At 30.4% G+C, this 17,316-nt stretch overlaps 1 protein-coding gene across 2 annotated transcripts in view; it reads left to right on the forward strand.

Annotated features, from left to right (window-relative positions):
- The window catches only part of LOC122849117 (twist-related protein-like), a 31,497-nt gene extending 17,913 nt beyond the window's left edge, over positions 1–13,584 (forward strand). The window contains exons 2-3 of one of the 2 annotated variants that reach the window (XM_044147710.1): positions 3,744–4,384; positions 12,107–13,584. In XM_044147710.1, coding sequence (XP_044003645.1) covers positions 3,744–4,384; positions 12,107–12,250 — 785 coding nt within the window. In that variant the 3' untranslated portion in view covers positions 12,251–13,584. Of the gene's footprint in view, positions 1–3,743; positions 4,399–12,106 lie in introns of both variants that reach the window. The other variant, XM_044147712.1, reaches the window with a different exon arrangement.
- Positions 13,585–17,316: the final 3,732 nt, after the last annotated feature.

The raw sequence follows: 17,316 nt of genomic DNA on the forward strand, positions 1-17,316 counted from the left end.
TTTGTATTTAATATAAAAAAAAGCATTTTATTAATAAAAATTTTTGTTCACTTTTTGAAAAAAAAGTATTTAATAAAAAACCGATCTTAACCTCATAAAAAAACCAAAAAATGATAATTTTCTAATAAAATAATTTAAAAAAAATCTAATATGCCTATAATTATTAAAAGATTATAATTTTATTATTAAACAAAAATTTTTGCAAATCGCAAATTCTCACAGACGATTCCAATTATTTTTTTTGTCAAAATTTATTTGAAAAAAAAAAATCTAATTTGCCTGAAATTATTAAAATATTATAACTTTAATATTGAACAAAAATTCTTATTAATAAAATGCTTTTTTTTATATTAAATACAAAATAAAAATATACTGTCGTACGTCTGTCGGATTTGTGTCGGAATTGTGTCGGATTTACAATTCTCACAGTCGTGTGTCGGAATTGTGTGAGAATTGTAAAATCTCACAGTCGTGTACAGATGATTCTGACAGCTAACCTCACTTTTAATACATAAACAGAATTGAGTTTTTTCAATAAAAAAATTATTTAAAAAAAATTCTAATGTGTCTTAAATTGTGAGAATATTATTTAGAAATTTTTAGACATAAAATTTTATTTTTTAAATGCTTCTTACTATTTATTTTTGTGACTTAGAAATTCTTATAGTCGTGTGTCGGTTTTGTGTCGTTTTTGTATGAGATCAGTGCACAAACCGACTATCGGCATTTTCGCTAGGGCTACGACAATCTATTTTATTTTCATAAAATGATCCATATGTGTTTGTAAAAATAATAGTGGTGGTCTATTTAATTCTGTCATTTAACGATGTCTATGAACATCAGAGTAACTATAAAATAATAAACAATCAGTATTTATAAGATCACGTCCAGCACGTCTATTAACTTAAAACTAACCTTTATTTGATAATGCAGCATTAATAACAAATTATCTACTCCCATACCAAATACAATTGTTGCACATACAATTTTAACATCATCAAATTTCCATCTTGTTTGTACTTGTGTTCTTGCTAAATCACTCATACCAGCATGATATGAATCAGCACTAATGCCATTATGACAAAATTGTACAGAAAAATCATCACATTCACGACGTCAAAAACAATAAACTATTCCACAATCACGTATGTATGATAGCACGTCAAGCAGGTCCACTTTCTTTAAACTAACCTTCAATTGATTTTGATAATGCAGCATGAATAACAAATTATATATTCCCATACAAAATAAACAATAAACGTTTCCACAATCACGTATGTATTTTTCGTTAATCCATATGCTATTATTTCAATACAATTTTGTTTTGGTTTTTTATCGACAACAGTTTATTCAAGATTTGGACGATTAAAACTTGATAAAAATCATTTTGGTTTAGTTTAATCTAATTGATGTAATATATCACTTTTAACACGTGGTGTTGCTGTTTATATATATACATACATACATACAGAATGTGCTTTAAATTATTTTCAAAGTCATCAAAGAAACAAAAGAAATTGATAAAATATAAAGAAGGAGAGAGAGAGAGATATAACGAGTTAAAAAAGTATGAGAGAGATGAAATTTTTTCTGTCCTAAAACGTAAAAACGCACAGTTGAAAAATTCATTTAATTATTAAAAATGAAATAAACTACTAGATAATTCGGTTTTTTTTTTTAAATAAAGCTTGATACTATATAATGTTAAATTATAAAAACCATTAATTTTTATCGTCACCATCATATTTTAAATAAATTTTGGAAATTTGCGAGGGATGAGGTAACCTCTATTTGATGTATAATAAGGCTCGGTAGTTCATTTGCGCTTTCATTTTTTTTTTTTTTTTTGGTAATATTTATTTTTTCTCACACTTGACACGAGGCACTACCGTGCTTCTTGATTCAACGATTCTCACATGTGCTCACGTCAGAGTTAATTCACATATATAGGAACTAAGATTATGATACTTATAAAAATTTAAAAAACATATTTAAGTTTAAAAAAAAAAATGCAACGCTTCGAGATTGAAGTTTCTTGATACCTCACCGTGATGTATGTGTAATAACCACAATAATTCGTCCAGAATTTTTTTTTTTTTTTTTTAGAATTTTTTGGTAAAAATAGTCTCGCAGATTCTTGCAGATTCTGTCAGATTTAGACCGGTTTTTGGAACAACTGTCAGATTCTGTCAGATTCTCGCAGATTCTGTCGGATTCTTACGAATTCTGTCAGATTCTGTCGGATTCTTACAGATTCTGTTAGATTCTTACATATTTAGACCGGTTTTCGGAACAACTGCCGGATTCTGCCAGTTTTTTTTCACCAGGGTCAGTATATTTAAAATTTTATTATAAAGTGTATCAAATAATTCATCAATATTAACAGTATCTTTTTTCAATATATTTATAAGTAACGTTTGTAGCACGAGTTAACTTAGCAGTTGAAGCAATATTCATCCTGCTAGTATCATTAAATAATTGTAGAGATAATGGTGGATGGTAGTGATCTATATCTATTTGTGTGATAGAATCACATGAATTTATGACATAGTTTATATCACTAACGAAAAATAAATCAAATGTATTATCAGTGATATTTTTCAAGTTATTAATTTGTTGTAAATCAACTGACTGACTTAATAGTAAAAGAGATAGTATTATTTACTTGACATTGGGAGTAGTATATAAATTATGATTACACTAACCAGGTAGATTAAAGTCACCTGCCAATATTATTTTACCTTTAATTGACGATAAGTACCATTGCAAGAACTCCAAAAAGTCAATCACTATTTTGTGATTATTATTTATGATATCAGGTGGTATATATAATAAGATTAGACTAACTTGATAACCACCAAAATCAATTAACATACCAAGAGAGTCAATTTCAGACATATTAATAATTTCAGTAGAAAGAATAAGTTGTTGAAATTTATTGTACACGTCCTAAACTAATCGAAGCAAGAACACCACCTCCACGTGACTTATTGCAACTAGTTCTATCACTCCTAAAAACTAGTGATAGAATGATATGTTATTAGTAAGCCAAGTCTCTGTAATTAGTATCACATCATAATTCGTGCTTAGAGTGTTTAAATATATATCAGACATTTTATTCGTGATGCTACGCGTATTCAGATAGTAAATAGAGAGTGATGAGTTATCAACCAGTCCACGTATGATAAAGTCACCTAAAAGTAATGATCTTGTGAAGCTGAAACAGTTGTTATTATTATTATCATCATTACTAATATTAACATTATTCATTATGAGTAATTATTTATAGATAAAGACTTATTCATTTGTTAATTTATTTGCAAATAAGTTAAAAAAAAAATTCTTCATATATTTTCTTTATACGTTCTTTATACGTTATATTTTCAATTGAGATTTATTACTGCTATTCAAATAATATCTACAACATGCCCACATGTATAACAAACAATTTTCGAAATAATTAAATCTGGCTGTAAATAATTAATTTCGTGATTAGAGGTGAATGTATACTGCGATCAACCAGTCGATTTGAAAGCTACGCGGTTGACTGTCTAAGAATCAGCATGCCATCATTAGAGCGAGTGATGGTCGTTATATTATCGTCGGTAAAGCTTACACGGACTTATTTTTACAGAAAAAAAGTATCCGAAGGCAGTTGTTTCGTCTCTTCATGGCCACACTATCTCATCTACAACTTGTATAATATTTCTAAATTTTAACTTGAATAATCTTTCCTTCCACAGATATCCGATCAACATATTGTGGTGCAGACTCTGGAATATCAGGTGGAAGTTCTGACCCAGGAAGTCCTACAGCACCAACACCACCATTAGTGTTAGAAGAGCTAGGGATTCAGAAAACGGTTTATGGATCTGCTGATCATCCTGTTTCACCCTCAAAAAATCAACAATATGCTTTAATTTCACCCCGTTCACACCATTATGGTAACTGTCCGCAAACTCTTTTTGATTATTCTAACGCGAATCATTTTGAAATTGATCGTCGGAAGAACGAATTATCTGGAGGATGTCATATGGTCAATTCAATTGTGAGCAATGATACTGCTAGAGTCATTCAATACGATAGTCATTATCATCGGAATGAGAGTGAGGGTAGCCCAATGATAAGACCGAAGAAAAGGAATACTGCAAATAAAAAAGAACGAAGACGAACGCAGAGCATTAATAATGCATTTGCAGATCTTAGAGATTGTATTCCGAATGTCCCATTGGACACGAAACTGTCGAAAATCAAAACACTTAGATTGGCTGCATCATACATTGGATATTTGATGGCTGTTTTGGAGACTGATGAAAAAGAACCACAGACATTCTGTGTTGACTTTATATCTAGAACACGGAGAAACAAATTCGAAAAAGACAACGTAAGTTATATCTGGTAATGTCATTGATTTTTCACGTCATTGTTTTCAATATTTTGAGAGCTCAAGGTTATATCTCTTGATCATATATATAATGAAGTAATAATTTATAATAAGAGTTAATATAAAAACAAGGTCGGTTTAGATCCCTCTCGTAATTAATAAGGGGTGATAATTGCAAAAAAAAATTATTTTATAGTGGGTGGGAACGGGGTAGTAAATATGGGTAGTTTCTGTGACTTGTGTGGGGACCTTGAGATACGAAGGCAAATGATGGAGGACATTCTCGTTGGTTTCAGTAACACATTTAATAATGTCTAATGATTCGTGGCTGAAGACTCTAGCATTAGAGACGCAAGTCGATTGTTAGTCGCTTTATCGTTTGTGCCACCGAATGATATTGTTAAAGTCTTTCGATCTTTAAAGGAAGAAATGCCAGAAGATTTCTTAGATATATATCAATATTTTGGGAATACTTATGTCACTGGTGTAGTTCGAAAAGGACGAGTCAGACCGCGAGATGTACCCCCTCGTTTTAATCCAATTTTGTGGAGCCACTATTATTCAGTGTTACAAGGTACCGCTCGAACAAATAACATTTCTGAAGGATGGCACAATAGATTGCAAGTTGTGATCGGGAAAGATCACCCGTTTTTATGCGTTTATAGCAGAATTAAAAAAAGAACAAGCGGATTCCGAAATTATGCTGCGACAACTTCAATTAGGACAGAAAATTAGAAAAGGTCAAGATCCGAAAAGGAAGAAGTTAGAAATACAAATTCGTAACATCGTGTCTAAATATCAAGATTATGTTGATAATGACGATATTTTAACATATATCAAATCTTTAAGTTACAACATTCATATATAAAATAAAAATATAGAAAATAAACGTGATTAGAAATAATTGATTATTTAGAAAATATATTTTAGAAAAAATTGATTTCTTAGGAAACATAATTTCGAAAAAGAAACTTTTAGAAAATATATTTTTTAGAAAAAGATTTTTAGCAAAAATGTACCCCTACCGGCTTTTCTACTCCTAATAAGGATTTTTTTATTATTTGGTGATGACCAAGGTAATGATCGTTCTGTCACAGTCTTTTCCATCCAGATAAATATAATAATGATTTCCCCGTGATCGCCTGATTCATCTGGAACTTTCGTCCCGAATATCTCGGAAACTACTTTTTATCTATAAATTTTACAAATACTATTTTCCTCTATCTCTCCCCGTTCTCATGCTTTCTAGAAAATGAACCTTTTTTGTTTCTGTTTAATCCTCCCTACTCCCTCCTCTACTAAATTTTAAACCCCATCATTCAATTAGCGAGGTCTAATTACATAATTACATATCCTTATCTTTTTTGTTTTCAAAAACTTATAAATTTCTAAACTCAAAAAAATTTTAAGCAAACTATAAATTACAAAATTCAGTAGATCTTGAAGATACTGACTGCCGCTGCAGTTTTACAAAAATACAGACCTTGTCAGTAGAAAATGTGATAATTTCCACTAAATAGGATAGGATTCACAAAAGTATATTTTTTGATAATTCGAAATAGTTTGATAAAAATAGTCTTCCACAAATCATTCAACGATGTGGAAAAAAAAATAAAAAAAACAAATGAAAGTACACCTGCATGTTTCAATATGAGATGTTCTCAAATTTTTATTATTGACCTTTTTGAGATCACATTGTTACCTTTTTTTTTTTTTTTTTTCCTTTGACAAACCGATAATTTTCAAATATTGAAGAATATAATTATTTTTAAATTTAATACTGGATTCAAGTATGTTGGTTATGTGAGGGTAGATCATAAATAATAACAAGTACAATTTAATATTATTGGTTACGTTTATTTAATTAGCAGTCAGACAATATATAATGCGAGGCAAGAGTGTAAAGTGCACGGCGGCCGGAACTGGAATGAGTATATTATATAGGGGTGCATATAGTGTGTGTGTAGTGTATGGTTGTGTATGTTTGTTTAGTGTCAGCCTGTAAGTTAAGATTTGTGTCCGGTAGTGTAGCAATTGTAAATATATTTAGTCAGGGACGTGTCATCAGACTTTGTATCTCCAACACCTCCTCTCAAAGATGATGACGTAGAACCTGTTGTTTATCGCCATTGTCACTAATTTTTATATATATATGCACTCACTGTTCACACGCGGTTTCTGATGCAATAGACGCTACACGTTTTCACTAGACGCGTTGTATGTTAAACGAGAAAATTTATTTAAATGCTTGGTATTTAATTTTAGGCTAAATGCCTGGGCCCATAACCTGTTGGTTATGAGAGGGTAGATCATAAATAATAACAAGTACAATTTAATATTATTGGTTACGTTTATTTAATTAGCAGTCAGACAATATATAATGCGAGGCAAGAGTGTAAAGTGCACGGCGGCCGGAACTGGAATGAGTATATTATATAGGGGTGCATATAGTGTGTGTGTAGTGTATGGTTGTGTATGTTTGTTTAGTGTCAGCCTGTAAGTTAAGATTTGTGTCCGGTAGTGTAGCAATTGTAAATATATTTAGTCAGGGACGTGTCATCAGACTTTGTATCTCCAACAAAGTATAAAACTATTATTTGCAAAACATTCTGTTTTGAATGGGACACAATCTGTTATATAGGAGGAGGAAAGAAAGCCGTCATTTTACAAATTTCTTGGATCATTTTTCCTTTATGTATATTTACTAAAGCAATTCTTAAATTGCTTCCTGCTTCCACGAAATACTGAGATCAAGTTTGGAGTTTGGGGCATGTACATTCGACCTGGTAACCGCATGTAGGAAACAATTCTGTAATTGCCATTCCGCAAGAGTTGGATGTTACTATATTTTTGAACTTATATATTGATTCCTTAAACCAGGAATAACTTGAAAACTATTGAATTAAAAAAAAAAACTTATGTAAAAATAATTTTCCGTTTTTTATACTACATTTTTTACAGAAACTTTTTTCTCTCATTTCTTTCCATTTCTATACTATTGACAAATCAATTCCTTTCTATTTATTTCAACCTTTTTGTTCGGGATTAAGGTTGCAAATAAATCTTAATCTGGTTTATTGTGTAACTGACAAAATTGTTTATTCGAAATTTTATTTTTATTCTGTTTGAGTGTAGCAATGTCCTCACAATTATTCTTGAATAGGTTATTGACGACTGATATTCGATGGAAATTATATAATTTTAATTGACAGTGTATTCGACGAGGGTCGGGGTAGCTAGAGGCTTTATGCTGTTAGTGCAACGAATGTTGTTGAGAGACTATTTTCTTTGGGTCCTGAGATTATCCTTGATCGTCACCAAGAGAATCTCAGGGTGCACACATAGCTAGGTATGTGTGTGTCTCGACGCACACATACACAACCATGCAGATGCACAAACCCGAAAATCTTCGCAAACACATATTTTTATGATTTAAATTTAGGTGACAATGCTCAGGTACAAGATGTTTATTTTAATTCAATTGGTTACGGAGCACCATGACCCGACATGAACGTCTAAATATCGTAAAATATAAAATCTTGGAAATTTCGACGATCTGCAAACCTCTCCGCTTTCCCTTTACTACACAATACAATTAAAGAAGTAAATATTTGAGCAATTAAATGAGTTAGCTGTGACGACTGAAGATAGAGACGGAACACTTTTTCTTCCCCTCTATCCAATTTTTATCACCACCAATTATCTAAGAATCGTTTTTGACATTGTGACGAGACTTGCTCCTTGGAATTTGGATAGACAGCTTGAAATTTGGGTTGGATTTTGAGAGAATTCCAGGTTAAGTTTAAATGGTAAAGTATACGGAAAGACGAAATATAAAAGAAGAGATGTTCCCCGGTAGAAAAATTCCCTCGGCCCGACTTAACTTGTATAAGCATATATGCTTATACATGTAAAGTCGGGTAGCGCTCACAAATTTCTACCAGGGTTAATATGGTAGTATATCGAAATAAAAATAGTAAAATGGCAATGTCAGTTTGTTTATGACTTTCGCGAGTGGAAATCTGTTCAGGCTAGCTTGATTTGTCTCCCAATCTTATACAATACTTGATCAATGTTGCCCTAATTTAGGAAACTTGATCAAGTTTTGATCAAGATTTGATCATTATGCTTTATTAAGAATAACCTACTCGAGATAGAATAAGGAACACTTCAACTTGTCCGTGATGAAATTAATGAATCAACGAATATTTATTTCGTAAATTGTACTTTTTTTTAATTTATCTTGATCAAGATAGGATCAAGAAAACTTTTACTCTACTAAGACCGTCTTGAACCAAACTTGATCAAGAATTAATCAATCAATATATATTTTTGAACTTGTATTTTTTTTATCCTGGTCAAGATAGCATTAAGGAAACTTCCCAGGTCAGAATTCTCGGTCTTGAACAACTGTGCCAGGCTTGTGCTAGGGTCCTGTATCAAGTCTTGAGAGCACAGGCTTGACACTAGCTTGTGCCCATTTTTTTACCCAGCCTCACACGAGCTTCATTAACACAGGCTTGACACAAGACTGTCCTCGTTGTTTTGAACCGACTTCACATGACCCTCAATAGTGCAAGCTTGTGTCAAGCCTGTGTTTTTTGTTTTCCCCGGCCTCATACGAGCCTTGTTAGAAGGGGCTTGACACGAGCCTGATCCTGATGATTTTCCCGTCTCACACAGGCCTCAATAGTCCAAGCTGGTGTCAAGCTTGTTTTTTTTCACTCTGGCCTCACACGAGCCTAGTGTCGAGCTCGTTTTACGAAGCCTGACACGAGACTTGACTTGTGCATATATTCAATTAAAAAAAAAATATAATAATTAAATCTATAAATTGTAAATAGAAATTTTAAATAGCAATTATTGTTTTTGACTATCGTGTCAGGCTTTTACAAGGACTGTGGATTAAGTCTCGAATAGATTCATTCATATCAAAAATTTTTACTGACTTTTTTATGAATACCCCGCTGGTTGACATGATAAAACATTGGAGTTCCACTTAAGAAACCTAGGATCGATCACCCGTTCTGCCGTTCATTTGCGTTTAAATTATTATCAATAATTCAAATTGTATCGCGTAAAAAATAATAACATCGGAAATAATAAAGTTATAATAATAGTTCATTTATATTTTTTTATAATTTTTTTTGCAAGACTGTGTCGATTCCGGGAACACTAGCCTGTGTTAAGCCTGAGACACAACCCTGTAACAAGCCTGATTCACTAGTCCGACAACAGCAAATACATCATCAACATTCCAGGCCGAACACAGCCTTGTGTTCCCAGGCTTGACACAGGCCCAAGAACGGTCATCAGACTTGTCCCAGGCTTGTGCCCGTCATTACTTCTTACCTGGGTTTAATTTATTCTGAATAAGGCCGGCCTGATCCAAACTTGATCAAGACTTAATCAATAAATTTATTTATCTGGAATAAATTGATTTACTATTTTAAATTCATGTCGTATAAGTTTTTTAATTATAATGAAAATTATAATTTTATTTTCTAGAATAAAAAAATATTTTTCCTCATCATAAAATTTATTTTATATTATCTTAATTATTATGATTTTTTTTTTTTAAACATTGATATAATTATTTTTATTGAAAAAAAAGACGCCAAACTTGGCCCAATTATGTTTCAAGACTCGTCCAAATATAAAAGCTTCAAAAAATGATACGGTGCATCGTTTCCCTTCGTGGCCGAGCGGTCTAACGCGTACCCTTTACTACGTCAATCTATACTTTGTCAGTTCGATCCCCGGTCAGTGTTTGTTAGAGAAAAAGATTGAAAAAAAACTTCTGCTCCTTATAATTATTTAACTCTTTTCTATGACATCACACATAGTAATACAACAAAAAAAAAATAATAATTTTTAAATAATTTTTTTTTTTCCAATTTTTTGATCAAGTTTTGATCAAATATATTTTCAACTATACAACACAGTACTTTTTATTTCGAACATGAGCATTTTTACGATTGAGTATTATAAAATTTACAACGTCTGATTAAAATTCTTAAACATAGTAAAATCCACTGTTTACATTATAGATGTTGCTAAATACCCTAAAACATCAACCGGTACAATAGAACGAAGTAAAATTAAGCATTTTTTTTTTAGTGAAACCTAATATTTTTTTCTCTCCGCGCATGGGACTGCCCTGTAAAAAAAAATTTTCCATTTACGAGTTTCGTAATTTTTTTAAAAAAAATTTGTAGTAACTCAAATTTTTTTTCACCATGTCATTGTCAAAGTTTACATAATTATTTTTGTGTTTTACTGAATTTATAAAAATAACTCTAACGAGACTCAAGCTATATACATACCTAACTATCTAACAAATTACTAAACCAAAAACTCTATCGCTGCACCATCGCTGCGACTTATGAATTTAATCTTTTTGAAATATTTGTCATGATTTTTGGTTTTTTTTTGTTGAAATATTAGAAAAACTAAACAAGTAAAATTTTTATTACTGTGCTGTAGTTTCCATGTAAGATGCTATACGATTCTAATGCACAGTATAGAAAAAATCATTTCTACGACTAACCTATCATTTTTGGGCAATGTTACTTGAATATTACAGGACAGTACACGATTGAAAATTGAAATACTAAAACTTGAAATGTAATGTTCATTACTAGAATTTTAGTGTATAACGTACTAGGAATGTGCATGAAATGAAATTAAGGAAGTGAGAAAGCAGCAGTAAGCACTGAGCTTATTGAGACAACACACTATATATTGAGTTGCGGACAGTTCCTACTCCCGCGGAATGGCAATACAGAATTGGTTCCTGTGAACGGTAACCAGGTCGAATGTGCATAGCCTACTCTCCAAATTTAATCTCGGTATTTCGAGGAAGCAGAAATCAATTTGGGAATTGCCGTAGTAAATCCATGAAGGAAAATTGATTTAAGAACTTTGTACAATGAAGGCTTTCTCCCTCATAAAACGAATCGTGGCTCATTTAAAACGAAATGTTTTGCAAATAACAAATAGTTTCATACTTGAAACCAGTATTAAATTTGGAAATAGTAGCTTAATAAAGGTCAATAATAATAATAAAAGATTATATCATATTGAAACATACAGATGTACTCCTATTTGTTTTTTTTTTATTTTGTTTTCCCACATTGTGGAATGATTTGTTGAAGACTTTATTTTATCAAACTATTTCGGAAACCAAACTATTTAAAGAATAAAGTTCCATGAATCTTACTCTAGTTAATAAAAATTACCAAATTTTCTACTGACAATGTCTGAACTCTTTTTGTAAAAATGCAGCGGGCAGTCAGTATATTTAAGATCTACCAAACTTTTCACCTTAGTTTGAGATATTATTAATGATTAAAATTTCACTGAAGAGTTCGATGAAGAATTTGGAATTAAAGTGGTAAAAATTCTGTTATGTTTAAGAGTATGTCCAAAAAAAATGATAGTAACTTTTATTACAAAATGATTTGGAAATTTCCACTCAAGATTTTCTCACGTGCTTTCTTGATAAAAAATTAACGAAAAAACCACATATTCAAAGATGGAAGATAATTCCGTCATTATTGTGCATTTTTAAAATAAAGTTTTGGACAATGGGTGGTGTATGGCTAGCATAAGAATATAAATTTGCTGGGTACTGATATTTTTATTTTTTCAGTAGAAAATTTTCTGATATGTAGGTCGTGTTTCGAAAAGCGTAAGACAATTTTTTTGTTTTTATTTCAGAATAAAATTTTTCGACCTGAACATTTTCATGACGAGATGAAAGGCAAAGGTCGGACAGGATGGCCTCAGCATATGTGGGCTCTAGAATTGAAACCAGAATCCTCTTCAACATCAACTATATATACTTCAGGCAGTCAGATGTAATACAGTTTTCTATATAAAACTGGAGTCCAAATTTATGTGAAAAATTTTCATATTTTTTATAATTCAATACTTAAGAATATGTTATCGATAATGAAGCATGTCTTTAGAAGTTATTCATATTATAGTATTATAACAAGTGTAATAAAGATTTTAGAAAAATTATCGAGTATAATTGTTAAAATCTTAACGTATCAAAATTAATCTGTAATTCTAAATTTAAATAATAAATTTTACGTTCGTAATTTCAAAAATTTATGAAATAAAATAATAAAAATATAATCATAACCTGGAAAAATGATTGGTTCCAAAATAACAACAATTTATAATTTAATCAGTATAATTACTGACGTACTTGTTTATTAACATTGATTTGGTCAGGATCACTCACACATACATACATACATACATAGTATACATTTTTATGATGATATTTGACATGGTTATGGAATACCTCCTCCACGGAAATAATTTATTTAATTTTTATATTTCGGATATATCCTAAAAAATATATTGTAAATAAATATATAATAGTGCAGTTATATATCTCCAATATCTAAAATATAAGAAAAATATTTATAAGATATAGTGTTTTTGGCCGGAATTAATATAATACGTATGTATATTTCTTATATTCAAATTATAATTCACATCAATCGAGGATATATACGACATAACAAACAAGGAAAAAAATTAAAATACAGGTAAGATATATGTAGGGTATATTCGAAATATATCTAATTTATATAATTTCGTATACTGTATGGTATATGGTGTATACTCAAAATATATCTGAAATATATATATATATATTATATATATATCTGTATAGAAAGTATATTGTATTAAAAATATAGAAAATTTATAGAATAATAATAAATGAAAAATTTATACAAAGGTTTAGGATATATGTATACATTAAAATTTATTTAAAATACATGACGAATACATGGTTGTCGAATATATGCAGCATATATCTACTTTATTATTTATTTATGATCAAAAATTTATCAGATTCATTTGAATTATTATTTATTTATAAGATTTATTGATTATTATCGATCGACTAACAGTCGAGTGTTGAAACTTTATTGAATTGGCAAATAAAAACTCAGAATAAAAAATTTCAATAATTAAAATACTACGTATTTTCACCTTTTTTATATGTATACCCAACTGCTATCGGTCGACTACTAGTCAAGTGTTTGAACTTTCTTTAATCTAACAGTCGAGTGTTGAAACTTTATTGAATTGGCAAATAAAAACTCAGAATAAAAAATTTCAATAATTAAAATACTACGTATTTTCACCTTTTTTATATGTATACCCAACTGCTATCGGTCGACTACTAGTCAAGTGTTTGAACTTTCTTTAATAAATATTTAATATTTTCCTTTATCTATTTTAGTTGACATAAGTTCAAACATGATAATAAATAAAATTAATATTATGTCATCAGTTCATAGCGGTTTGGCAAACGATATGCGTATATTTAATTTAATTTATCGGATTCTAGTGACAATTTTTTCGATTCTTGATTCTATTTTAATCACATGCATGTTATCGTCTATTCTTTTTAATAATATATACTGATTAAAATAAGTATCACCAAGAATCGACTGTTTCGATCTTGAGAAATATTTTCCTGCAGCGTAAGCCAGTTCATCCACAACTAAAAAACATTCAATTTCAAATATTTCATCATTTGTTAAAATAACTGTATAATTATTTCTTTTTTTTCACTCGTTTATAATTGGAACTATAAATAATTTCTTTATTTATTATTGCTTGCGAAAAACATAATATTTTTGCACTATCAGGTATATTAAAATTCATACGTTTAAATAACAAAGAATAATTTTTTGGCAGTTCATGAATTTTTGATGGTTTACCGATCATATGAATATTTTCTCTTATAGTTATACGAATTTTTGGCCATGTTTTCTTTTCTATTACCCTATCGAGACATTTTTTTCGTTTGCGTGACATGCTACTCCAACAGAAATTTCTAAGTTGTGAGACTACAGATACCATTCTAAAAGTATCACAAATTTTTAGAGCAACTCCATTCGAACTATGAATGTAATTCAATAAAACTTGCATATAGTCCTCGTACATAAAAGTATTGTGTGTAAATAATGGACCCCAATTTAGTACACTTTGCGACAAATGTAATAGTAAATGACAGTTGAATGATATAAATTCTTCTCCATATAATTTACTAATACCTGTTACGAATTCAGTTAAATAATTTCCTGCTTTAACGATTTCTGTTTTCAAAATATTTTTTTTTATCAAAATATAAATTGCTTTTGTCAATAAACTTCAGTGTTTCAAATATGCATTGTCGAGTTTTAGTTCTTTAAGTATTGGTAAGGAATAACACAACAACCACATAACCAATTCATGACCTTTCCAAAATTTGCATACAGATATAGATCTAGGGGTACGTGATACGTCCAGAGATGGTTTTATAGATTTCAATATTTCATCAATTTTGTCAACATGGTTTCCAATATGATATGACTTTCTTTCAGTCCCATTTGAAACAGGAATTATCCACAAATTCGTAAATGACCTAGTCACATCTAACGCTACTGCATGCAACCAGTCAACGTCCAGATTTGATATAATATCAAAACCTGGTATATCACTCAAAATAGATTTCCCTTTTATCCCTCTTATTTTTAATTCAGCATGTATCCGTGTGTCGTTATGATTGCGCAAACCTTCCCCAAAGAAACTGTCGTTATCTGTTTGGGGATAAACGCGTGTATACCCTCTCTCTTTTTTTATACGTTTTCCCGGATTCAAACACAGCCCACATCCTTCACGACCGTTGTATTGGGTGGAATTTCTGAAAGTAGGTCTTGCAACGGAATCAGCTATCCCACACAAAACACGACATTTTTTATTAATTATTTGACCATCACGAAAATATGTAAAACCATGTTTATAAAGATGCCTGCATTCTTCTACGAACGGTTTCAAATATTCATTGAGTACAGGTTTTCCTTGTCCATACCATAGACTCACTAGCATTACCTGAGAACGTCTTTGCTCAATACCAATTTCATTGAGAGTACATGTTAGAAGATGAATTGATGTATTAGAACTTGAAAATACAGGGGCACTATCTAACGAAAAATTTACGCTAACCATGTCGTTTTGATAATTTTTTTTATACAATATACCATCAAAAATATCATCGATGGTATAAGTTTTTTTTCTATCTTCCGAATTAATAATTATATTTTCTCCATTTTCTAATAACTCTATTAACTGCTTTTCTAACGAAAAATATATGAAAATATTTCCTAATGCTAGGTGGGGTTTTTTCTTCAACATTATCTGTTTTTTTTTTCTTTTGGGGTATACGTTCTTCGATTTCTTCTATATCAGATCGAATCATATCTATATCAGTATAATCTATTTCTGACACTGGTTCTTCATTTTCGATGTTAGTTTTTTCAATTCTATCATGTTTTTTTTTCTATTTTGTTTATCGATTGGCTGATTATTTTCATCATTTTGCGTCTGTAAAAATGGACAAAAAAAAATCAAATTAAAATACCATTGATAACACATGACGAATTATTTAAGCAATGTGAAAATAATTACCGTTTCAATGTCTGAATCAAAATTAATTGCTACTCTGGAGTATTTTTCGTTATTGATGACTGGTTTGACTCGTTGAGGAGATACTGCGCCTCCGAATTGAGTATCGATTAGCTTATCAAGCTTTTTGCGACTACCTTCATAATAAAGATAATGAAAATATTGTTAGATTTCGTAACCACAAACAGTAAATCTAATAATTCCTAAATCTTCCATAATTCTTTTATTTAAAAAAGTCGGATACTCATATATGAGAACATCACTATAAAAATTTTACCAGAAAAGCGAGCTATGACAAGATGACATTATAATAGGTCGATCGACCGCTAGTCGACCGAAGTGTAAATGTAAATATATGTTCAGCTATCAGTCAACTGCCAGTCGATCGAGTTAATATAAAAAATAAAAATTGAAATTAAATATATATTAACCTGAGATTGCTTTAATAACTCCATCATAAAGCGGCCAACCTGTCTTTGGCATTTTTTTTGTTCTTTTGCCCTCCACTCTATCAGGTATGATTCTTCGGTATCAACTATCCCAGTTTTTCTAAAATTTTTAATGTCATAACCTTTCACCCATTCTATCGGGATACCGGCAGTGTATGTTTTTGGTTCTGATGGCAGTAACCATTCGACAAGAACAAACAGCTATTTCATTTTTCTTAATATTCTTTTACGGTCGAATTACGGAGGCTAGGAGCCATAAGGCTCAGCCGCAGTATTGAAATCATCGGCAAAAAAAAAAAAACCGTTATAACTTATAAAATAATTGTCCTAGAGAGTTCGTTTAGGGCTCAAAAGATGCGTCTCGGGGAACACTATCGCACGTGATAGACAACATTTCTTTATTATTTTTTTTTTTTTTAAGAAAACTTAAGAAAACTTAAAATTAGATGATTTTTTTTATCATTCAAAAAATTATAGAGTGAAAACTAATGAAGTTAGACTATCAATCATGCAATGTTTTTTCTTCCAGAGATTCAGCTGTATAATAATAAGTTCATAAAAGATATTTTTGGGCAGGATTGGATGCATTAATGACGGTTTTAAGGCAATTTTAGGGAATTCTTAAAAACGGGAACGATAACTTGATAAATGTAGAGTTTTCGTATATAGCTTAAAATGTCATTCATATAATATTTTTTACAAAATTTTTATTTATAGTTTTCGAGAAAATTTTCGATTTTTAGTTTTTTTTTTTTCACTAAAAGTATAAATATTTAAAAGTAATTTTAAGTAGGTGAAAGGTATTGAAAAGACGTTTTTTAGGCCTAACATAACCTCCCTAGGATTATGTATTGAGACGATATCGTAAAAACGTCATATTAAAATTATATTCGATAATCCTCGATAGGATCATCGTAGACTTCATCTTAGACTCAAAAGAGCTTAAAACTCTAGAGCCGCATCGGAAAACTATCCCTCCAGGCGTAATAGTTTTTGAGAAAA

Source organism: Aphidius gifuensis, linkage group LG2 (genome assembly GCF_014905175.1).
Source record: "Aphidius gifuensis isolate YNYX2018 linkage group LG2, ASM1490517v1, whole genome shotgun sequence".
In the NCBI taxonomy this organism is placed as follows: Eukaryota; Metazoa; Arthropoda; class Insecta; order Hymenoptera; family Braconidae; genus Aphidius; species Aphidius gifuensis.